This window comes from Chiloscyllium punctatum, chromosome 9 (genome assembly GCF_047496795.1).
Source record: "Chiloscyllium punctatum isolate Juve2018m chromosome 9, sChiPun1.3, whole genome shotgun sequence".
NCBI classification, from domain to species: Eukaryota; Metazoa; Chordata; class Chondrichthyes; order Orectolobiformes; family Hemiscylliidae; genus Chiloscyllium; species Chiloscyllium punctatum.
The window spans coordinates 55478410-55503605 of NC_092747.1; the positions used below are offsets into that span (position 1 = coordinate 55478410).

A 25196-nucleotide genomic window follows, 5' to 3' on the forward strand; every position below is an offset into this window, starting at 1 on the left:
GATAAGGTCCACTAAACCTTGCTTTTTAAGATTCACCTATCACCGGAAATAACACTTAAACTTGCAATTTTGTGATCAGAGATTAAGGTGTTTTGATTTTGTCTGCTTCCTGTTTCATTGTATGCTGTGATACTTTGAAATGCTGTCTAGCCAACTCTTCCCCGTGTTTAATCGTTCCTGAAAATTTGACGCATAATCCAAATATGTGGTCTCTGAATTATGACTTAAAAATTTCTCCTTAATCAATTTTAGCGATCCTCTCACTTAATACCCAAAATCTAATTCAAGTGGACTGAATTTGGTCGATTCATTTGGTACATCTCTGATGGCAAAAAGTACAAAGGACTTCCTTTATCCCAGTCAACTGGATAGTCTTGACCATAAGCCCTCAACATGGTCTTTAATGTCTGATGTCACATTTCTAGTACTCCCTGCAATTCTGGATAGTATGCAATAGATTTCAATTGTTTTATTCCTCAGTTGTCCAGAACTTCCTTGAATAATTTCAATGTGAAGCTTGATCCATGATCTGTTTGTATCTCTGTTGTTAGTCTGTGTCTAGTAAAAAAAAATTGAGTAATTCCTCTATAATCCTTTTTATCTGTGATACTGCATAATCAAATGACCTCTGGAAACCTAAAGAAGACATCCATTATTGCTAACAATTACTGATTCCCACTTTTTGTTTTAGGTAGGAGTCCTATGCAATCAATTAAGACTCTTGTAACAGATTCTTTAAGTGCAGGAACAGGTATTAAATGTGTGGGTTTTATTACTGCCTGTGGTTTTCCAATTACTTGACATGTATGGCATGTCTGGCACAACTCAATTATCTCCTTGGGCAGTCAAGGAAGGAGGCAGCTCCAACTCCAGATTGTCTGCTAATTCCAGCAGCTTGGCCTTAATCACCTTTTGCAAAACCTCCACAGTCACTACTCCCAGCAAATTCTTAGTAACTTAGTAACTTTTTAAACTAACTGATTTCAACACGGCACAGTGGTTAGCACTGCTGCCTCAGCGCCAGAGATCCAGGTTCAATTCTCGCCTCAGGTGACTGTCTGTGTGGAGTTTGCACATTCTCCCCACGTCTGCGTGGGTTTCCTCCGGGTGCTCCGGTTTCCTCCCACAGTCCAAAAATGTGCAGGTTAGGTGAATTGGCCATGCTAAATTGCCTGTAGTGTTAGATGAAAGGGTAAATGTAGGGGAATGGGTCTGGGTGGGTTGCACTTCGGTGGGTCGGTGTGGACTTGTTGGGCTGAAGGGCCTGTTTCCACACTGTAAGTAATCTAATCGAATCGAAACCTGGAACAAAAGACTTTAATATCCACCACTTGCTGCCTTCAAGTCCAGCAATCCTAATCCCAAACTGGAACTATAGAACAAATCCAGCAAAGACCCACCACCCTCCATCTGTTATGGACCAGACTAAATCCCCTGAAAACATTTCAAGAATGTAGCCCAGACCCTAATCTTGCTAGTTGTTTTAAGCAGTGTACAGTGGATATTCCAGGAGTGATGCAGCTGGCCCAACCACTTAGTTTTAAAAAAAACAGAATTTATTTGCAAGATTACTGAATGAAATGCAAACAAAAGAGAACCGAATATAGAATAACGTAATCTATCCGAAAACTGAACAGACTATCCCAACTTAATGATGCTGTTCCAAATACTTGCAACAATCCCCACAAATACCTCCGGCGAAAAAAAGGTAGTATCAAACAGTCTTATCGGAGAGATGTTAAATAGAGAGAGAGAGATGGCAGAGATTCAGCATGGCGCACTTCGATATAGCTGTTTCTTTGACTAGCATTTGACCCTCAAACAAACTGACTGCTTGTCCTGAACAGCCACACTCCGAAAACCCAACCAAACCAAACCAGGGAAAAGCTGAGCTGGAAGGACTGGCTACTCCCTTTCGTTGTACAAGTTTTTTTTTAATAAAATGTGAAAGCCTTTTACCTGAGGCAGTATCTATTAGCTATAATAAAGCTGGCCCTAAAACCCATAAAAAACAGACCTCCCATCTCTGCATTTAAGGGAAAAGAAAACCAAGGGCCACATAAAATTGTTAAAGGAGAAGCATTATCACAGTTGTTGCAGCAAACTTGTGCTAATCAGGAACTAATGTAGGCCAACAAGCATTAGATTGAATGGCTGAATGGCACTTTGTATGAGTTAAAACATGGGCAGCAGTAGGCAGGAGTTAAAGAAGAGAGTTAATAAAGTGAGGATTGAAAACACCATATCCACTTCTGTAAATATTTAATTAAAAACCTGCCAATAAACATGCAGACATTTTCAGTGGGCTTTCTGTGATTTAAATGTATAACCTTTCTGTTTTTCTGTGACATGTCTGCGTTATGTTCATACCTTTATGTGAGCACACTCTGGAAAATGCCATTCAGAAATATTACAAACTTTGGAGAAGTTAAGATTACATAGATTATGATTGTATTAAAAAGCCACCTTTGCTGACCATGGTGGAAAGCAGTTACTGTGCATGCAGAGTCAATTAAAAATTCTCCGTAGACATACAGGAAATAAAGTATGGGTAAATTTGCATTTTGAGTATAGATCAGTTCATGCCTTATGGGTCATTATCTTTTTTCAACTTAAGAACATAGCAGATTTCAAACTGTCGGTTTGTCTGTGTATAATTTAACAATTCAGATTTGATCTGAAATAGTTTTTAATTATATTAATTTATTAATTAATAGGTTTCAAATACATTTGGAAATCTATTCTAATGCTGTCTATTGTTGTTTTGTTTTCCACCTTACTTTGTATTTTTAATGCACAAAGTCCTAATGCCCCTCACTGTGCAGGATTTATCGTCTTGTCTGTCCAGCTAATTTTTAAAACTTCAGTGTGTCGCATTATTCTTCGTCATGTCACTTTTGATGCAATGTGGACAAAATGTAAACATTGAAACTCAGGCTGGAGAATGAAATTTATTCTTTAAAAAGAGCACTGTCATAGGGTGTAGGCTTTTCAAATTAAATGACATCCATACCCTTTATATCCCGCAGGCAGTATTGTAGAATGCCTTTCCTGTAAGGTGCAATATTTGTCTTTTGTAAAAGCAGAGTCCAGCATATTATCCATGGAAAACATCTGCTAATAATAAGTAGTGGGCACATTTCTAGTTACTACTTGTATGATTGAAAAGATATCAATGCTTTTACATTTTGATTTGATTTTTGGTGATTAATCATTCTTAAAGATAAAAGTAAAAGAGATGATATTCTAATCGGTATATAGCAATGTCCAAGATGTTTCTCCTTGTTCATAACCACTACAAATAGTTAAAGTTAATCTTTAGTCTTCGAGTCATAGAGGTTTACAGCGTGGAGACTGGCCCTTCGGCCCAAATTGTTTTTCTCAATTTATCTAGTCTTGTGCCTGCATTAGGTCCTTATCCCTTTATTTGTCCCATCCATGTACCTGTCCATATGTTTCTTAAATGATAAAATTGTACTCTCCTCCAGCACTACCTCTCGCAGCCTGTTCCAGACACCCACCCCCTTCTGTGTGGGGGAGAAAAATTGCCCTTATGGACCTTTTTAGTATTCGTTCTCCCACCCCCTCGCCCAACCTCACCTTAAAACTATGCCCTCTAGTTTTGGACTCCCCTACCATGGGGAAAACCTGTTGGCTATTTACTTTATCTATGCCTCTCACAATTATAAGGTCACCCCTCAGTCTTCTATGCTTTTCTCCAGTTAATTATTGACAGAATTGTAGAGTTATAATGGAACAGAAGAAGGTCCCTCAGTATGTCAAGTCCACATCCGCTCTCAGAAAAGCAGTTCAGTTGGTTCTATTCATCCAGACTGCCCTGTAGCATTACAAGTTTATTTCCCTTGAGCTATCCAGTTTCCTTTGTAACTGTTAATTGTTTCCCTTTGCATCAATGTTATAGGCAACCAATTACAGAAAGTTACAATTTGATGTATTAAAAGTTATTCTTTCACAATCTTCTTGCTCAATCCATAAATTTGTGCCGTCCTGTTCTTAGACCAGCAGCTAATGGGACATCACTTGTACGTCTTTTCAAAGTCTTGCATTAACCACCTTTTCTGCAACAAAGCAATCCCAACTGCTTTTACCTAATCTTGTGGCTAAAATCCTTCAATCCTGATTCTATTCTGGCTTATCTCCTATGCACTGAAAGGGGGACTTTCTCATCCTGAAATGTGGTGGCTATACTTTATATTTTTTGAATTTTATAGAAGTTTAGAATGAATTCTATACCTTTTGTACCTAATGTATTTTTGCACTTTGAACATATGTAAGTCCAACATCAATATGTTTTGATAACTACTGTCCTAATTTATCCTTGCATTTTTAAATATCTGTGCACATGAATCCCCAGGACACAGTCCCAGCACAATTTTATGAACTGTGCTTCTTCCTATACGTTTTACCTGAATAGATCTCAGTTCTTCATGCTAAATTCTATCTCACCTGTCTGTCCATTCTGCCAGTCAATTTGTGTCATTTGTGTCGTCGTCGTCGTCGTCATCCAAACCTGAGTCTTACAACATGGACACAGACTCTTTCATCCAACCAGTCTGTGCTGAACATAATCCCAAACTAAACTAGTCCTATTTGCCCACTTCTGGCCCATATTCTTCTAAACATTTCCTATTTATGTACTTTTCAAAATGTCTTTTAAATGTTGTAATTGTACCCATGTTCACCACTTCCACATGTGTACCACGCTCTGGTAATATAAAATAATTGCCCCTCTTATCTTTTTTTAAAATCTCTCCTCCCACCTTAAAAATGTGACCATAGTCTTGAAGTGCCCTATCCTAGGGAAAAGACAACTCTATCTATACCCCTGTTTACCTTAAACTTTTATAAGGTATCCTGTCAACTTCCTGTGCTTCAATGAAAAAAGCCGCAGTCTATCTACCCTTTCCTTATAACTTAAAGCTCCATACCTGGCAACGTCCCAGTTAATCTCTGCTGAACCCTCTGCAGCTTAATAATGCCCTTCCGATAACTAGGCAACCCAGAATTGGATACAGTATTCCAGAAGAGGCCTCTCCAATCTCCTGTACAACCTCAACTTGACTTCACACACTCTCTACAATAGGAGTTGGAGTGCTGGAAAAGCACAGCAGGTCAGGTAGCATCTTAGGAGCAGGAGAATCGACATTTTGGACATAACCCCTTCATCAAGCCCTTCCCAACTCCGATACTCAAACGACTGAGCATTGAAGGCAAACATGCCTTTTTAACCGCACTGTCTGTACATGACGCAAACCCGAGTTATGTACCTGTGCCCCTAGGTCCCTTGTTTCTACAATACTACCATTAATTGTATCCAAGTTGTCATTGTGTTCCTGTTAAGAGTTTCAACTTTGTTATCTGGCCTTCTATGCATTAATTTGTCATTTTCTTAAAGTCTGTTTGAACATTGTTTTAGAAATCTTGCTTACCACTGATGTTAGATTAAGATTATTACTTATTGTTTCCCTTGAACAGGTATTTCTCATTTGCCACATTGCAATCCTCTGTCAACACATAGGATTCCTGTAGTGCAATGGTAGTGTCCCTACTTCTAAATCAGGAGGTCTGGGTTTGCGTATCACCTGCTCCAGACATTTGCAGTAACAAGTGTGATGATGCTGCACCTTTAACAAGGTTATTCTGTCCTTGTTTCTTTTTTCAGAGGGGATGTAAAGGTAGAGGTTCCATATGTCTGGAAATATCTACTTTGAAAGCTTTTAAGTGTTTCTTTACGATGAAGGGGGAGTGACCAATTTTCCCAGTTCAGGGTTTTGTTTGGGTTTAGTAAGCTGTTTTGTTTGCAGCTGCTCGTCACGTTTTAATTGGGAACCCAGAAACTACTAGGGACTCAAAGAAGCAGTTCCATACTGATCCTCTCCCTCTGATATCTCTCTTGTAAAAACCTGTTTGATTTTTACCTTTTTGCCAAGGAGGGTGTTTATGGGATGAGCAGGTACTTGGAACAGCATCTTTAACTTGTGTTTTGTGTCGATTAGGTTTTCAGATACGTTATTCTAAATTTGGTTCTGTCTTGTTCACCTGTAAGTAAATTCTGTTTTGTTTAAAATAGTGGTTGGGCCAGCTGCATCACTCCTGAAGCATTTACTTTATACCTATGTAAAACAACTAGAAAGTTAGGGTCTGGGCTATCTCAATGTTTTAAGGGGGTCTGGCCTGGTCCATAACACGTGCCTGAACAGGTTGATGAAAAACATTTCCTTTGCCACCTTTACCTCTGAGCCAGGTGGGCCAGATTCAATTATGTGATCACAACATTTCTGAACAAATGGATTAGAAAATATCCTTAGTCACTATCTAAGGAAGTTTGAATGATTATAATCAACCCTTCCTCAATCTCCCTGCCAAATGCCTGAGTAACATGGGATGTAAGCCATCTGCACCAGCTAAGCTCCTCTAAGCATATCATGCTTTTCCCTGCTTATAATATTGTTTCAGCATTTTTCATTTGTAAATATTCGATATTCTATTTTTGCTTTGTGCTTCTAAACATCTATCATACTGTTTGTCCATAATGTTATTTATCTGTCCTTTGCTGTTTACATGCCATCAGAAGACCTTTGAGTTCCCTTTTTGTTAGCTTCCCTCTATTCTCCCTTTGCCTGTGTTTTCTACATTTCTTGCATTACAACAGTGACTTCACTTGAAATACCCTTAGGTGGCTCCAATTGGCTGTAAAGCAATCCAATGAGAAATCTAATAGCCTTTCCAATTTTTTTGACTTCCTATCCCTTGCAATCTAATGTATTTGTATGTTTCTTGACTGACTAATTTGCCTGATATACATTGTATTTTTTTTTCCCTTTTGCTTTATCATATTGTCATTTAAGGAGCCTTGGCTTTCACACTTGCTACAGTGTTTATAGCCTATGCCTGGAATATTTCTTCTTAGAGATCAGTCATTTGTTCCATTGATGTTTTTTCTGTCACTTCACTTAACCTTGGCATGTTTCCCTCCTATCCTAATTAAGTTGGCTGTCTTTCAGTTTAGAAGTTCTACTTTAGATGGTTTCTCGCTGTTCTGCATTATTAGTCTAAACCTTATGATGCTCATATTTAGCCATGTCTTCCCCAACAGATACTTGCTCCATTTGGCTGACTTCATTTCCCAGCCACAGATCCAGCAGTTGGCTTGAGGCTATACTTGAACGCATTTCATAAATTCTTCCCTTCTTTAGCCATTGTTGTAGCACTCTTAACAATTGAGTAGTTAACGTTCTCGATTATTGCCCAAGTTAATACAGTTAACCAGACTATGTATGGGTTTTAAACTGGATGGTTGCTGCTGATTTTTGTTGTCTTCAATTTTGAATTGAAGTTTATTTTAATCTCAATCAAATGAAATCCTAACTTTATTATAGAGTCATTTTACTTCTGAGAACAGTTTGAATAAACTGCATCAGTGATTTTGTTTTTCATCAGTGCATAATCCTATTGTGTTAATTTTCACTCTATTTTCTCCCCATCCTTCCCTCCTTTTCGTAATTGAAGGAAGTTTGGTATAAATGTACCTTTTTGCTTACAATGTAGTTAGAATCAAATAACTCCACTCAGGTTGAGGATTGAAGTCTTAAACTTCAAGCCACTGGAGGAACAGGATTGAGAGATGTTGTGATTACAATAATGTGATTATTGATGTTTAATGAGATGCTTTGATGGGCAGGACACAATGAAGCCATCCATGGATGGAGGTGATAAGCATTGAGCCGATAGTCATGCCTCTATTATCATGTGGAAGAATTTTTTAAAAATTTGTGCAGTGGCTGTGGTGTCATTGCAAGTAATTTAAAAGTCGTAATAAATTTATTACAGTTAAGACAAACCCAATCCTGATATTACTAGCACTTCCGTACAGTGATGCAGTCAGAATCCTTCCAGTATATTTTAGGATTATAATGGTTGGTCAATCAATTGAGGCATTGCTATGGAGTAAGCAATGGTAAATTGTTAGCTCCCGGAACTCCTTGGTAATTCAAAAAAAATGTATTGCTCAAAAAACCACACTTTATCAGTTTTTCATCTTGGATTCATCAATACATTTTGCAAAAATACAAATTCAAGGAGAACACCAGAATTTGTAATGCATGAGAGGGGAGTGCTGATTGGTAACAGCCAGTTAGTGGAAAGTATGACTTGCTTGGCTGATCAGATTAGGTTAGATTAGATTTTCTACAGTGTGGAAACAGGCCCTTCGGCCCAAATTAGTCCACACCAACCCTCCGAGTCCCACTTCCCTCTGACAAATGCACCTAACACTATGGGCAATTTAACGTGGCCAATTCGCCTGACCTGCACATCTTTGGATTGTGGGAGGAAACTGGAGGAAACCCACACAGACACAAGAAGAATGTGCAAACTCCACACAGACAGTTGCCCGAGGCTGGAATCGAACCTGGGACCCTGGCAGCAGTGCTAACCACTATGCCACTGATGCATAGTAAAAGAATGAACCTGCTAGCTTAATGTTTACACTTGGTGGAAATTAAATACATTCATATGCAGGGACCGCCTTCTCTGCAAATAAAAGAAATATATAAATGTAGGATAACATGGTAAGGCAATGGGTCTGGGTGGGTTAACCTTCGGTGGGTTGGTGTGGACTTGTTGGGCCAAAGGGCATGCTTCCGCACTATCGGGATTCTATGTTCAAGCCTTGCATGTTATTTGAATTGCCAGGAAATTGTCAACCAATCAGCATCCATTTCCCCTTGTTAAATTGTTTCAATTGGTTGAATTTTGGCATTCAATCAAAAATTATATTTATTAAAATCCTAGGGCTAATGAGCAAACATTTTGTTTGAGCAAAGAATGTTGAACAGAGACATTACAAATCGCAAACAAAATCAGAAAATGTCAGACATTTGTTAGGCAAAGAAGTTATCTTTGTAACGAATTAAGTCACACAACACAGGGTTATAGTCCAACAGGTTTACTTGAAATCACAAACTTTCGGAGCGCTGCTCCTTTGTTAAGTGAAGTAATTTCTGGTATTGTGTGACTTTTGACTTTGTCCATCCCAGTCCAATACCAACACCTCCATCATCCTCTGTAAAGAATGGCTGTATTGGCATTTGAAGTGTAAGTCCTTTGACAAAACTAGAAATTGCAGCTGCAGAATTTGTAAAAGGAAATCATGCAAGTGTTGGTGTGGTATTGGCGGGAGGGGGGAATGCTCGTTGAAATGCCACTCCTGAAATCTGTATTGAGCTCAATTGGAGGAGTGAAGAAGGGCAAAAAGCAGAGGTTAAACACCTGTAACTGAATTGACAAATGTGAAAGAGCATGAGCCATAGTTGTGAACAGCACAGGAGTTTGGCAAGGTAACCACCTAGTTTGTTCTGTTTAAGTTACATTAAAGAGATTTGAGGTGTTTAAGATTAAGGGACTTTATTTTTCCCATTTACTTTAACAACTTCAACCATTTGACCATTAGTTAACTACAGGACATGAATGGTTTTCAATGCTGTTAGACTCTGTTCTCTTAGATGCTGCAATATTGTTCAGCACCAGTGGTCTTTTTAAGAGTGGTGCTGACATGGCACTTTAGTACATTTGTGTTGACTGTGCCCATGGTAAAGACTTTTCAGTTTATAACCTAACACCTCGCTTTATTTGGACAACACAATGTTCGCTAGAATATAGGTTGCAGACTTCATTGCCTTAACTACGTTTCTATTTCAAAACTCTCTCAATCTCTTTTACACTTGATATTTATTAGATATTTCTGATCATTCAGGGCACTTATACAAAAATTGTTGTTTCTTGCTTTTTGTTTCTAATAGTTATGGGTGAAGATAGTTGAAGGACAGCTCCAGGATACAACCCGTTCAGATCTTTTTGAGTATATTGTGGATTTTCTCAGTTTCTGCTCTAACCATGAACTGGTGTGGAAGTATGCAGACTGGGCCTTGCAGAAAAATGAAGAGGTTTGTTGATTTTGTCTCGTGGATGCAGTGCTACATGTGGTGTTGTCTTAAATGTTCATTATTACTGTTTGGCAATTTGGCCTCATCTGGAAATTTCTTTGTAGAATGTATAAAGCGCAAGCATTTCATAATCGTTAACGAGCACAACTTTATTTTGATAGTAACACGGGAAATTATTTTTACAGATAAAATGCTGTTGATTTCTGAATTATTTTTATTTGACAATATTCAGTTATATTTATTCATTGTAATTATGAGCATCAATAGTCTATTAAACCAAATGGTGGAGGTTAGTTTGGCTGCAGGGTATAGAGACTGAAAAAATTTTTAAAAATTGTTTAGATCTCATGAATCTGTTTTATACAGGTATGGCGTTTTTAAAAATAAAAATCACTTTTGATGAATTAAAGCATTTATCATGAAGTACCAACCAGCTTCAGAGTTGGTGCTGAATAGATCTTTGAAAATGTTTCCTTTTTAAAAAAAAACTCCTTTAGCTGAACAAATTGCCGATAGTATATACCTGAGCTAGATAGACAAACAGTGGGGTATGGAACTTGCGACTGTCAATGAAGGCTGTTCCAAAATTTTCTTTAGCCAAACACATTGGGCTTGATGAGGAGAGATAGAAAGCTTCCTTATTCCCTGCAAACACATCTGTCAAGTAATTTTAGGATTGTATTTATTTTATGTAATTGAGAAATTCCCAAGCTTGTGTTTTGTGATAAATCAGCAGAAATCAGTTATTGTCGAAGAATTACAAATGGAGGTCACACAGATCTTGTGAAATTGAGGAATACAGATTTATTTCTCACGATATTCTGGGGAAGAGAAATTGACGGACTGGTACAGAACAGACACTCTGCATATTAAGTCAAGGATTCTCTTCTGAGCTGCAAATATAGACAGTTTTTATAGTGTTACAGTAGTGTAATGTTAATTACAAAACAATATGAATTAAAGTACATTCCATGTTACTACCAGACAACCAACTGTTTTCCAATCAGGTAATAATTGTAACAGGAGGTTCCGTTCCTCTACTAGAGCAGGTGCTAATGTCCAGTATCCTCATTTCAATGGGTCTGCAGGGTGGTGTGCATTCTTGTCATGTATCTGGGTGCAGCTCAGTCTAGGTAAGCTTTGTGGGGCTGAGGAGACTGGGGATGCCGTTGGGGCTGCAGGAGCAGTGATGCTATTGTGAGGTAGAAAATCTGTTATCACATCATCTAAGGAGTGTATTCCTTCAGTCTGGAAGCTGTTTAGATAATGTCTTGTTTTGCTGTTTAGTTCCTGGTTGTGGTCAAGTTGAGGAACTATGCGTATGCTCTGTTTAGCTAAGAACATACATGGTTTCTGTGAACAAGTAATGGGCAGGCAGAGTGGTTTATCTTTTTCCTATAGTTGTAAAATGTTCAGTCTGAAGTAAATTGGAAGTCCCTATGGTGATATACCTAACATTTTGCTGTTCTGATGTAGGTTGGTGTACAAATTTTCACAAGGCGACCCTTGGATGAAAACCAGACAAATATGAATCCAGATGACATTGTCAACTACCTTCACAAGTATAAGAAAGCTGTTGTCATGTACTTGGAACACTTGATATTTGATAGAAATATTCAGGTGAGCTTTCAGCAAACCTTGTAATTTGAACTTACAGCTTGGAAATTGAAAAATATTGCAATGCATAAATGTGGGAAAAACCTAGATTTCACAAAACACTTGTAACTGTGTTTGTACTGGAGCCTTTAAACCATGCAAACACTTAATACAATGCTGAATAGTAGAGTTAGCCTATGCCACATTGAGCAGCCATCACTGCTGAAATAACTTTTAGTGGAGTACATTTCTTTAGAAATTTAACATTTGAAGTTACCTTTTAACGTAGCTAACTAAAAATGAATTTTCAGAAGCGAAAGACCACTTGACTCTGCTTAGTTCATGCATCGTGAAAGGTCATAGTCTCAAGCTCTTACCTCCCTGCATCTCATCACAGCAGTCAACTATTAAAACAATTAAATGGATCGCCTTCATTATTCCACCCTGTAAAAACATTTTATAACATTAATTTGAAGTACAACAAATCGACACCTCTGGTACCAGGCGTGTGCCGGTTGACCAAATATTCTGGTTGGTCAAGAGGTCCACGTAATCTAAGTAAAAACACACTCTCAGTAATAGAAACTTAATGCAGGGGATACATACGTTGCTGTTATAGCATAAATCACTTTAATAATACAACCTTGCCATAAGTAAAACTTACCAGCAGAGAGTGGCCTTATTTGCACCCTCGACTGACTACTGATATCGCGATAATACAGTAAACCTCCAGCATGTAACTTTTGTTGGTTTTTTGAGGTTACAGTTAAAATAAAGCTTGCTGTAGTTTGAATTGGAGTCCTTGTGTCCTTTTTGTTTTTTGTTTGAAGTTTTTGTAGAACCAATTGATTAAACTATCTATTCAATCACTTACAATATGAATGAAACAAAAATATATATTTCCAGAGATGTCTCTTTGTATTAAATAGCCATTCTTGGTTGCCATGGCTGCAGTTCAAGTTGTCTAAAGCTGGCTTGATGAGCATATAAGAACGTATAGGATCAGAAAAGACTGTGTTCTATCTAGCTAATTGATAGCTCTCAAGCCCTTTATCCAGTTTCTGTTAAATCTTTATTCCTTTTTTTTATTTTTAATCATTGGATTGAACTATCCTTGATTTATTTGCATCTACAGAAGGAAAAGTACCACACTCATTTGGCTGTTCTGTACTTGGATAAAGTTCTAGAATTGCATCCCCAGTCAGGTAGCATTTCAGAAGAACTAATTTCAGCTCGTCGCAGTCTCAAGAACCTGCTTCAACAGTCTAATCTCTATAGAGTTCATCTTTTGCTAGGTAAGTCTTGCCATCATATTGTTGTAAATTTAATACCTGAAAGCAGTGCAAAGTAAAATCTATAATATTTAAGCTTCCATTATTCACTTGAAAATAAATATATGTTCATATCCTGTGTATTCATTACGTGAAAAGGAGAAAAATGGCTTTGTCCATCCTTGTTTATTCCATTGTAAGTCTAGCTTTATCTCAGTATGTTGGCATAAGCCCGCCCTTGATTTTCAAACCAACGATGCAATTTGTTTTGGCTTTGCTTGCCTTCAGTGGAGAGCTGTTCTGTTGATAGTTAACTGTTACTTATGCTGAAAGGCCAGCAAGTAACTCTGTTGGTTGGTATAGACTGACATAAAGTTTCTTTTGTGAGTTAAATTCTCTGGGAATGTGGGATCAAATCCTAACAGGTGTGATAGAACTTAAATGTAATAAATCTGAAATTAAAAGCTAGTCTTTGATTCTTTCACGGTCACCATTACACTCGATTGTTGTAAAAACCCATCTGGTTCACAAATGTTCTGTAGAGAAGGAAATTTGCCAACCTTATCTGGTCTTGACACATGTGACTGCTGACCCACAGCAGCATAGTTGTTGTAAGTTCTGCTGTGGAAGTTCTGGCATGATTGTCCCTGAAATAGTCTAGCAAAACATTGGAGATGGGCAATACGCACATCCCATGTAAAGAGTAAACTTAAAATAGAAAATTCTTGAATAAGAGAAACCTCTGCACACTGTGGTCTCATCTATTGGATTTTTATGAGGCTACTGCCAGCAGTAAAGTATTTTGTTGCAACGTGTGTGTATCTGGCTTGTAGGCATCTCTATGTATTCATAGTGGTTGAAAAGTTGCTTTACACTTTGCCACTAGAAAGGCAGAAACTAGTGTTTATCTTCTAATGAAGAGATTAATATTTATTATCCCCTTTGCCTCCCACAGGTAAAATTAAAGATACTGATCTCTATATGGAATGTGCAATATTACATGGAAAATTGGAAGAACATGAGAAAGCTCTTGAAATACTAGTTCACAAGTTAAAGGATTTCCAAGCAGCTGAGGACTACTGTTTGTGGAATTCTGACGGAAAAGATTCTACATGTCGGCAGAGGCTCTTTCACATGTTGTTAGCACTTTACCTGCAGCCAGGTGTCACCAGTGATGCATTAGCAATGGCTGGTGTGGACCTTCTAAATAACTACGCTGTCGAATTTGATGCAGTTCGAGTTTTACAGCAGGTCCCTGATAATTGGTCAATTCAACTGCTTTCACCATTCCTATCCAGGGCAATAAGAGGGAGCTTTCATTCGAAGTGCACAGCAGAACTTACATCAGGCTTGGCAAGATCTGAAAACTTAAATTATAAATATGCAAAGGTGGGTAGCTTTTTGTAGAATGAAGCCGTACACTTAAATTTCATTTGTTTTCAATTTTCCATATTAAATTAGATTAAATTCCCTACAGTATGGAAACAGGCCCTTCAGCCCAACAAGTCTACACCGATCCTCAAAGAGTAACCCACCCAGACCCATTCCCTTACCATATATTTACCCCTGACTAATGCACCTAACACTACAGGCAATTTAGTATGACCATTACACTTAACCTCCACATCTTTGGATTGTTGGAAGAAACGGGAGCAGCCGGAGGAAACCCACGCAGACACGAGGAGAACGTGCAAACTCCACACAGACAGTCGCCAGAGGTGGGACTTAAACCTGGGTCTTTGGTGCTGTGAGGCAGCAGTGCTAACCACTGAGCCATCGTGACGCCCTATGTTAGATTAAGTTTAAAAAACAATTGAGCATTACAAGTAGAGCTATTCTAAATTTGTATTTACATTTCTATATTAAGATAATAACTAAAAATTTTAATATCTCCTGGTTATGTATAAATATTCTTCTTTATCTTATGCTATTCCATAGTGATTAGGATTTAATGTAATTGAGAATTTCAGTAACATTCTATTTGTAAGGCAATGTTTTGTAGATGTGTTGTTCTCAAAGAGCTTAGTTTAATCTTGCCAAACTCCTTCCTGTATTGCTGACCCTTTCAACCACTGCCTGACTGGATTCTGCCAGCAGATCAGTAATTACAAGTCCTCTGCACATTTTTGAACAGTGACCAACCACTTGCAAGAAAAATTTTTGTCATTCCCCATCTTTTAAAATTGATGATTGCATTTTTAGGAGCTTGGCCTATGGATCACAACAACTTTCCTTATTAAACTCTACTTTCACGGATTACTTTCCAGCATCTCTCTTATTCAAGCCACTGCCATGGTTTCTTGTCTAATCCGATCACTTAATGAGTCAATTTTTGGTAGCAGATATGACAAGTAGCAAATGACTGGGATCGGAATTCTGCTTTCAATTATTTGAAAATCTATAAAAGTGACTTGAATGAAGGGAATAAATGTCCGGTTCCTAAACTTGCTGATGATACAAAGGTAGGTAGGAAAGTAAGTTGTGAAGAGGACATAGTCTCCCTAAAAGGGATATAGACATGTTTTAAATGTATGGGCAAATATTTGGCAGATCGAGTATTATATGGGAAAGTGAACTTGTCCATTAGCAATAAGAATAAAAAAAGCAACATATTGTTTAAATGGACAGAGTTACACAAGTTTAAGGCATAGAGGAAATGAGTCTTTTAATGTATGAATTGCTGAAGGTTAGTATGTAGGTGCTACAAGTCATTCGGAAGGCTGGTATAAAAAGTGTACAATTTTAGTCTTTTAAAAGAAGTTAACTTGAAACAGTTCAGAGAAGATCCACTTGACTGATAACGGCACAGGAGTTTTACCCTCTGAAGGTTTTTCAGCTGGGCCTGTATCATTAGACTTTAGATGGATAAGAGATTAGACAAAATAAATTGTCCAAAGGTGTACTTTTAGTCAGTGACCAATTCTTTATGCCCCATCACAATGTCTTGTCCATCTTGGGTTCTGAGAGAAATCTGATTAGTCATTGAGCATGCAATGTTGTAACTGTTTAAAATAAGTCTGTCTCATTAAGCTGAAGAATTAACAACATCCACTGTACAAGTGCAACATTAAATTGTTAATCAAGTATCTGCACTCTCTGCCTGTCTCTCTGGGCACCAGTCTTGTCTTGACTTTACCTCTGCATGGAGTATACATTAGGCATTAAGAAATCTCTCACTATGTTCTCAAGATAATTTTTCACTAGGAGCAAAGTATTAAATGCCGTCTGTTAAAGAACTACCTCTGGCTTCACCTTTTATGTTGCAAAAATATGTTTTTATTCTTTTTCTGTCAGCCACAAGATAGGAGATATATAAACCAGGTGGTGAGTCAAGCAGCTTTTATCAAGGGCTAAGTCGAAACTTCCAAATGGCAGGACCCAAAAAGTCATGTTTCAAAATCCAGGACATGATTGACAAAGATCATGTCCCACTATACTTGTTTTGTACAGTACAATATAAAAAGTTTTGGGTTTTTTTCTGTCAGTTATAATTTATGCAAGGTGTCTTGCAATATTCTGTATCATTAGGTTGGTAAATATCTACTTAATGCAAGTTTTTAAGATCTTAAACCAAGGTGAACTCAAAAATATTCCCGTGTTTTTGCTTTCTACTCCACACTTTTCAGGTAAAATCAAGAGGAAACATTATTACACTTTCAGATAAAAAAGTCTGCCAAATATGCCAGGGCTTTTTCACAGAACCAGTCTTTGTGCGATATCCAGACGGTCGTCTTGCTCATATCCAGTGTGCTACAAAATACCAGAGCCTGCCTGCTACTGATCAGAACTTTGCTAGTCGCAGAAATCAGTCATGAAATAGTGGCCTTGACATGGTGGGTTCATCACTTGAAAGATTACCTTGTTGAAGATCACTATAAGGAAGAGGAGTATGCTGCTAATCAAGAAAGAAGAAGAAAAAGAAACCAATTTGCATCATCTAGAACTTTCCAGTAGGTAGCAGTGATTTACAAAGTAAATGCAGCCAAGCATTACCGGAACTTCTAAAATTCCCCATCACTAAGAATGATGCTATTAGCTGTAGTTTGCAACATGCAGAAAACACTGTCCGAAAACCTGGCCCTGCTTATTGACAAAGACAGTTGTTCTGTACTGGGCGATTTGGGAATGTTGTCCAGTGAATGTACAAGTATCATACTTTATCCCTCGAACAGTTGCCTTCCATTGTAAATATATAGGCTGTTCCTGCTGCTCTGAGAAGAACTGAGTCTTGGATCATCTGAGCATCTGTAATAGACTTTGGTTGGATAATTCTGAATAACTTTTAGGTATGAGCAATGGATTTGTCTCTCACTTGGGCCAGTATGTATATATTTCAAAATCTGACAGTTCGTTTACATGCTAATGGATGATGTCCTATGTGTATCTATGACTTGGACCTAACCAGCTGTTTTACGTAATGAATTTATAGGCATTATACTTTCCTTCAGATTTAAGAGATGGATATGACTTTTCCACCAGTGATAATGGATTACAGGCTGTCAGTGAGTGCTGGTGAGGGAAGGGGAACAGAAAAGATCCAAGAGAGCAAATTAATGTCTGGTCTCTGATATGCCAAGTTTGTGAATCTGTATATTCATGACGTATGCATGAAATTTCCACAAAATTTTAAAGGGAAAGAATTGGGAGGTTAGACTAAGAAGCTGATTGAATAGATTTTAATTTCAGTAATTCTATTGAATTTGGCAAGAATGTTTTGGCTACTTTAAGAATACTGGTTTATCTAAACGATCTTGAAACATAAAAGCAATTTTCATGAAGCAAAATGTTTGGCTTTCAAATCTATGAAAATGAGAATAAATATCCACTTTCATCCTGTTAAGTATCTGTTTAATCCACAGTCATATATTTATCAATGTTACTGTTCATTTGTTAACATACTGTAACTCAATTAGCTCTTAACACTGCGTTTTGTTTAAGTAATATTCCATCTTCAACTAATAATGCTTTTATAGAAAGCATTTAATTTACAAATCTTGTTTATAAAGAAAGCTTTCATCCAGGTCACATGGAACCTTTTCTAGGTTGATCTGTATCACTATTTGCAGAAGATGTTTTAAAAATTATTGAGTGAAAGATATGTTCAGGTTTCATTTTGCCCTGGTCATGTCTTTTTGAACTGTTTGAAAATGTGTCTTGAACATCTTGCTTACCAATATATAAAAATTAGATCAATATTTGCACTTTATTTACGGTATTTCTTCCATATCAAATCTTCATTAACACCTCTGATTTCAATTGAAGTTTCTTTGATATCTTTGACACTTTAAAAGGTAATATCAGTGGTGACTTACAATTCTTTACTAACTTGAGGACACTTCCTAAAGTATGATGTAAATTGTTTCTACCAAAGTGCACATTTTTACAATTTGTGAATTGTATCAGATTTTAAAAAGAAAACAAAATCATTTGCTTCAAATAGCAAGTAACTGTGTTTAAAGATTTTAATAAATTTAAACAATGTTGTTAAATGTGGAAGACTGAACCAAAATGCATGTTTACTATTGAATCACAGATGTGCACTTACTGTTTCTGTGATTTGGTAGTTGTGTGCACCAAACCATCATCTCCCAGACCATCCATAACCTCATCACCTCAGGGGATCTCCCATCTACCACCTACAACCTCATAGTCCCATAACCCCGCACCGCCCATTTCTATCTCCTGCCCAAAATCCACAAACCTGACTGCCCCGGCTGACCCATTGTCTCAGCCTGCTCCTGCTCCACCGAACTCGTTTCTGCATACCTTGACACGGTCCTGTCCCCCTTAGTCCAAAAACTCCCCACCTACGTTCGGGACATCACCCACGCCCTCCAACTCCTCCATGATTTTTGCTTCCCCGGCCCCTAACACCTTATCTCCACCATGGACATCCAGTCCTTATACACCTCCATCCCCCATCACGAAGGCCTCAAACCCCTCTGCTGCTTCCTTTCCTGCCAAACCAACCAGTACCCTTCCACTGACACCCTCCTTCGACTGACTGAACTGGTCCTCACTCTGAACAACTTCTCTTTCCAATCCTCCCACTTCCTCCAAACCAAAGGAGTAGCCATGGGCACCCGCATGGGCCCCAGCTATGCCTGCCTCTTCATTGGATGTGTGGAACAGTCCATCTTCGCAGCTACACTGGCACCACCCCCCACCTTTTCCTCCGCTACATCGATGACTGTATCGGCACTACCTCGTGCTCCCACGAGGAGGTTGAACAGTTCATCCACTTTACTAACACCTTCCACCCCGACCTCCAATTTACCTGGACTGTTTCAAACTCCTCCTTCCCCTACCTAGACACCTCCATTTCTATCTCGGACGACTGACTCAACATGGACGTTTACTATAAACCGACTGACTCCCACAGCTACCTAGATTACACCTCCTCCCACCTTGCCCCCTGTAAAAGCGCTATCCCATATTCCCAATTCCTTCGCCTTCGCCGCATCTGCTCCCAAGAGGACCATTTCCAATACCGAACAATCCAGATGACCACCTCCTTCAAAGACCGCAATTTCCCCTCCGACGTGGTTGACGATGCTCTCCACCGCATCTCCTCCACTTCCTGCTCCTCCGCCCTTGAACCCCACCCATCCAATCGCCACCAGGACAGAACCCCACTGGTCCTCACCTACCACCCCACCAACCTCGAAATACACCGTATCATCCTTTGTCATTTCCGCCACCTCCAAACAGACCCCACCACCAAGGATATATTTCCTTCCCCACCCCTATCAGCGTTCCGGAAAGACCAGTCCCTCCACAACACCCTCGTCAGATCCAACCTAACCTCCACTCCCGGCACCTTCCCCTGCCACCGCAAGAAATGCAAAACTTGCGCCCACACCTGCCTGCTCACTTCCCTCCAAGGCCCCAAGGGATCTTTCCATATCCGTCAGAAATTCACCTGCACCTCCACACACATCATTTACTGCATCCACTGCACCCGATGTGGCCTCCTATACGTTGGGGAGACAGGCCACCTACTTGCAGAACATTTCAGAGAACACCTCTGGGACACCCGCACCAACCAACCCAACCGCCCCAAGCTGAACACTTTAACTCCCCCTCCCACTCTGCCGAGGACATGCAGGTCCTTGGCCTCTTCCATCGCCAGACCATGGCAATACAACGCCTGGAAAAAGAGCGCCTCATCTTCTGCCTAGGAACCCTCCAACCACAAGGGATGAATGCAGATTTCTCCAGCTTTCTCATTTCCCCTCCCCCCACCTTCACTCAACCCCAACCCTCAGACTCAGAACCGCTGCCTTGACCTGCAATCTTCCTCCCGACCTCTCTGTGCCCACCCCCTCTCCGGCCTATCACTCTCACCTTAACCTCCTTCCACCTATCGTATTCCCAACACCCCTCCCTCAAGTCCCTCCTCCCTACTTTTTATCTTAGCCTGCTTGGCACACCCTCCTCATTCCTGAAGAAGGGCTTATGGCCGAAACATCGATTCTTCTGTTCCTTTGATGCTGCCTGACCTGCTGCGCTTTTCTAGCAACACATTTTTAAGCTCTGATCTCCAGCATCTGCAGTCCTCCTTTTCTCCAAAGTTGTGTGCATATGCAATAGTGTTGGCAGCAGAAATGTATGCAGGTATACTGCATTGTTATCTAGACATTACTTTCTCCGTGTGCTCATATAAGCCTGGTGATATCCAAGTGGAAATGTTTTAACTGCTGCAAATTGCCTAATACAGTGAAGTAATTTCTACTTGTATCTAACTGCTCTGCTGTCAAACTTTGCACTGTAAATATTTGGTGACATACTTAATTGTATAAATGTACAGATGGTAATTTTAATAAATTCTTTCATTGGGAAAATTGAATGCATGAGAATCTTAAAATTTAAGGCATTAGATGACCGGGCATGATGTTGGTTAGGATACTGGTTGCAGAGTTTTGAATGAGCTTAGGTTAATAGACGTCACCAGAGTGTCAAGAAAATCTAATCCTGACCAGTGCTTAAAAATTACATTATACAGTATAATGTGCACTGCTATTACTGTACAGTGTATGCAATGTATTCATTTGAGCAGTAAGTCATTGATTCCAAGATTTTTATTGTTTATATGTTCTGATCTTAATAGTATATGCAGGCCTGCTAGGCATTCCCTAATGCAGGTAAGGATGAGTTATGATTGTTTGGACTGCCAAGTCCAAACTTGCCTTGTGTCCTAAGATGCTTGTATACTTTTCCTGTTCAAAGGAAACAACATGACTACTTGAAGTTGCTTCTAGTTTAATTAAGTACATACAATATTGCAAACAGAAGTATCCAGAAGTTTGACAATTTGAAGTGTTTTTGAGGTAATTGTCCTTGAACTGCTACAGTTGATCACTAATTATGTTAATTCCATCAGAGGTTTTCCTTGTATTGTGAGCACAATGTAAGGAATACAAACAGCGCTGCTATTTAGGTTGGCCACTGATCAATTGGACATGTGCAATTGCATTTGTGTTGCCATGCCATTCATACATCAAGAGCTTTTACACTTTCAAAAAGTCAAATATCACAGGTTTAAAAAAAACTTTAATTGCAAATTCTATAAAGAAGACATCAGGAATGAATAGTTATTATTGTTGACTGGATTTGCTATATATTGGAAGATATTGTAATTAATTGTACAGCAAAAATAGGCTTTGGTGCTTTGTTTGATAAATGGAGTTTTGCTGTTGAATTGAGTTTAAAAGAAATGCTCTGATTTTGCTCATGCACACATGGTACTCCATCTACCAGTGAGGCTGGCCTCAACCTCAGTCTTTTCATTCTAAAGAACGTTAGTCCTGTACCAGATTTTGTTGAACTTTACTCAGTAGTTTTGTGATATGTTGTTCAGACTAACTGAAATTCTGAAGAGGAAATAAGAAAAGGTTGATACATGAGAACATAAATGTACTCGAGTCTTAACAAAGTGAAGATATCTAATGAATCAATTGACTTTTTTTTGGGGGGGGGGGGGGGGGGAAGGGAGGGAGGAGGTGTGATAGCCTATTGGTATTATGACTAGACTGTTAAGCCAGAAACCTAGGTCATGCTCTGGGGACCTAGATTCAAATCCTACCATGGCAGATGGAATTTAAAGTCTTTTTTTAAAAAAAAATGCGGAATTGAGTCTAATCATGACCACATCCATTGTCAATTGTCAGAAAAATCCATCTGGTTCACTAACATCTCTTAGGGAAAGAAACTGCTATCCTTATCTGCTCTGGCCTACATGAGACCTAATATTGACTCTGAACTGTCCACTGGCAGTTAGTGAAGGGCAATAAATGCTGACCTCGCTAGTGATGCTCTCACCCCTTGAATGAATTTTTAAAAAGAGAATACTCCCTTTAGACATTTGGCAGTCCAGGACAGTACTAGTTGTGTCATGTTAGTGATTAATTAAAATATCTCTCTGGAAGCTGGTATATCTGTTTCATTTAAACCAACTCCGGTCCATGAACACATTTTCTCACTCCGTGGGAGGTACGAAGGTCAAAACAACTGCTATAATATGCTAAAGTCTCTATGTATTCTGGCTAGACTGTTGAAGACAGTGTACAAGAGTTGATGGATCCTTTGCTAAATTGTTTCAAATCAGCTACAAGCCTGAGATGGACAGATAGTGGAGCCAGTTTTCTAAATTTGACCTCTGATTATAAAATGACCAATGTCTGCTTCCAGCAGGGGCTGGATAACACCTGGGTTTGGGAATGATAAGTACCAGGTAAAACTCCTAACCATGTACACTAAGTAATAACCATCTCAATGCAGTAGCTTAGTTTTCTACAAATCCTCAATTGCATGACCATTCCTGAGCATGCCATTGTCCATATTTCAAATGAATAATCATTGACCAGAAGCTTATGAGCCTATCGTATGTGGCTGTAAGAATAGGACAGATGATGGGTATTTTACAATGAATGATATCTATCAATTCTCTACAAAGTTCAAGCCAGAAGTTCCTTGGAATATGCACTTCAGCTGCATCCAATCAGTCTAGTAACAAAAGACAAGACCGTCAACGTTGTTCATAATGGAGCCGTTTATACATGTGGTGTTCAAGGTCTACCCACTCACTCTTCTCACTGCAGCCTTACCCTCCAAATTATCACATGCACTATGGCAGCTATCAGTGTAATCTGTAGAATATACCCAAGCAACTTGCCTGCAATGAAACAAAACCAGGACAATATTCTAGCAATCATGACAACATCTTACAATTAGAAGTTATCTTGCCATGAAAATTGCTATAGTTCAATAAGAAAGCCTCTCTGGGGACAAAATTAATATTGCACAGTAAATGTCACTTTTATTTTCTTTCTTTTTCATCCGTGCCCCCCCCTCCCGCCCCCAAAAATACAATGTTTAGGAATCTTATCTGGCCATAACACAGTTCTATCTGAAGGTTAAAAGACCTGGCTTTAACTGTAGAATTGAGAATTTTGAGAAGAGTTTAATATTTAATGCATCTTTCAACAGCAGAAGATAATTATTCAGTTGCTTATTGAAGTTGCAAATACAACAAAAACATCTTCAGGAGAGCATTCAGTATTTTAACATTAATGCCATAAATTAAATATCCTATCCCATAAGTGCAGTATAAACCTCATTTAACAACTTTATGGATCATAAAAACATACTTAACATTTTAGTACATTTGCTACTGTTGTAAATATTAACAAGCTGCATATTTTTCAAATTCATGGAGTAAATAAATATTTCTTCAAACAAATCAATAAATCTGCCAATGCCTTTTGGTTGGTGAGAGGCTAGTACAATAATTCTATTACCTTACAAATCACCTGAGATGACACTCGTTTTTAAGGAATTTTTAGTGGATGGTGTGAGGACCTTTGACTTGAAGTCAATACAGCCAGGAAAGTTTGCAATTTCTTATGAAATGTGTTGAATTGGGAATTTCAATGATTGGTAACAATTATGAATTTGAATCTATAATAGGATCAATTGTAATTTTATTGGATGATATTAGGTCTACCTGACCTGGTGAGACCTGTCCTGACAGTAGTACCAACAAGTAGGAAATTAAGACCTGAAGCCATTTAATTAGTAAAAACAAAGAAGGTCTACAAGCAAAGGAGCTGTGGTGAAGACACCAGTGTAAACACACACAAAAAAGCCTAAAAGAGTTGTCGGAACAATTGATGCAGATGCTGGAATCTGTTCTAATGACATGTGCTAAATATCAGAGAGTCTCACATTATCCATGGAGAGAGAGAGCAAGTTAACATTTCAAGCTCTAATGAGGAGTCATCTAGAGTCAAAATGTTAGCTTGCTGTGTCTCCATGATGCTGTCTAACCTGTTGTGGCATTTGTAGTCTTCAGACTGAGAGTTGGCTGAAAAGGTCAAAAACCTAGAAATCATTATACTAAAGAGCTGGATATCTTTCCCAGAACTGGCTAAACAGTGAATCACTGTGTTCCTAGTGGGTTGCTTAGAAAGGACCTATGGAAAGCTGCACCATTGTGACTCTTGAGTCCCAATATAAAAATGATTTTTACTTTGCAGACAATTGTAGATGTGAAACTCCCAAATAAAAGCTAAAAATCACACAACACCAGGTTATAGTCCAACAGGTTTAATTGGAAGCACACTAGCTTTCGGAGTAACGCTCCTTCATCAGGTGATTCACAATCACCTGATGAATGAGCGTCACTCCAAAAGCTAGTGTGCTTCCAATTAAACCTGTTGGACTATAACCTGGTGTTGTGTGATTTTTAACTTTGTACACCCCAGTTCAACACCGGCATCTCCGAACCAAATAAAAGCAGTTGTTAGAAACACTGATCAAACCTAAGTAAATAAAGAGCATAATGTTTTTGAACTATGTAGCTTTTTGTTTGGAGAATTATAAATGTTTGTATTTGGGTGTGATGTACCCTTTGTATCATATCAATGAAATTTACATTTTTATTTGAAATGTTATTGCTTACGTAATTTTGGTTTTGATTTGCGTTAAAACTACAACAGTAGAATTTCATTGGTAATATCTTAATTTGGGCATCATCCATTAAATTTAATTAGTGCCACACCACATCTATGCTGACGTATCTATTCTGGTTTCCACACAGGACTCATAATGCTGTGTACTCCTGATTTGATTACACTTTTGAGTAATATGTATCTACTATTATATCTGTAACTTCCTTGAGGGATTGTAGTAGGTCCTGAGAAGACTAATATAAGGAAGAATCCAACTTGACCTCATTCTTGTCAATCTACCTGCTGCAAATGTATTTGTCCTTAACAATATCAATTAGAGTGATTACATATAGTCATTGTACAGATGAAGTCTCATCCTTGAGCTAAGGATAGATACTATGATGTACTACATT

At 38.5% G+C, this 25196-nt stretch overlaps 1 protein-coding gene across 3 annotated transcripts in view; it reads left to right on the plus strand.

Moving 5' to 3' along the window:
• tgfbrap1 (transforming growth factor, beta receptor associated protein 1) overlaps positions 1-20910 on the plus strand; it is a 64543-nt gene extending 43633 nt beyond the window's left edge. For all 3 annotated transcript variants that reach the window (XM_072577578.1, XM_072577579.1, XM_072577577.1), the window contains exons 8-12: positions 9822-9965; positions 11442-11585; positions 12697-12856; positions 13788-14221; positions 16459-20910. In XM_072577578.1, coding sequence (XP_072433679.1) covers positions 9822-9965; positions 11442-11585; positions 12697-12856; positions 13788-14221; positions 16459-16647 — 1071 coding nt within the window. In that variant the 3' untranslated portion in view covers positions 16648-20910. The remainder of the gene's footprint in view (positions 1-9821; positions 9966-11441; positions 11586-12696; positions 12857-13787; positions 14222-16458) is intronic.
• Positions 20911-25196: the final 4286 nt, after the last annotated feature.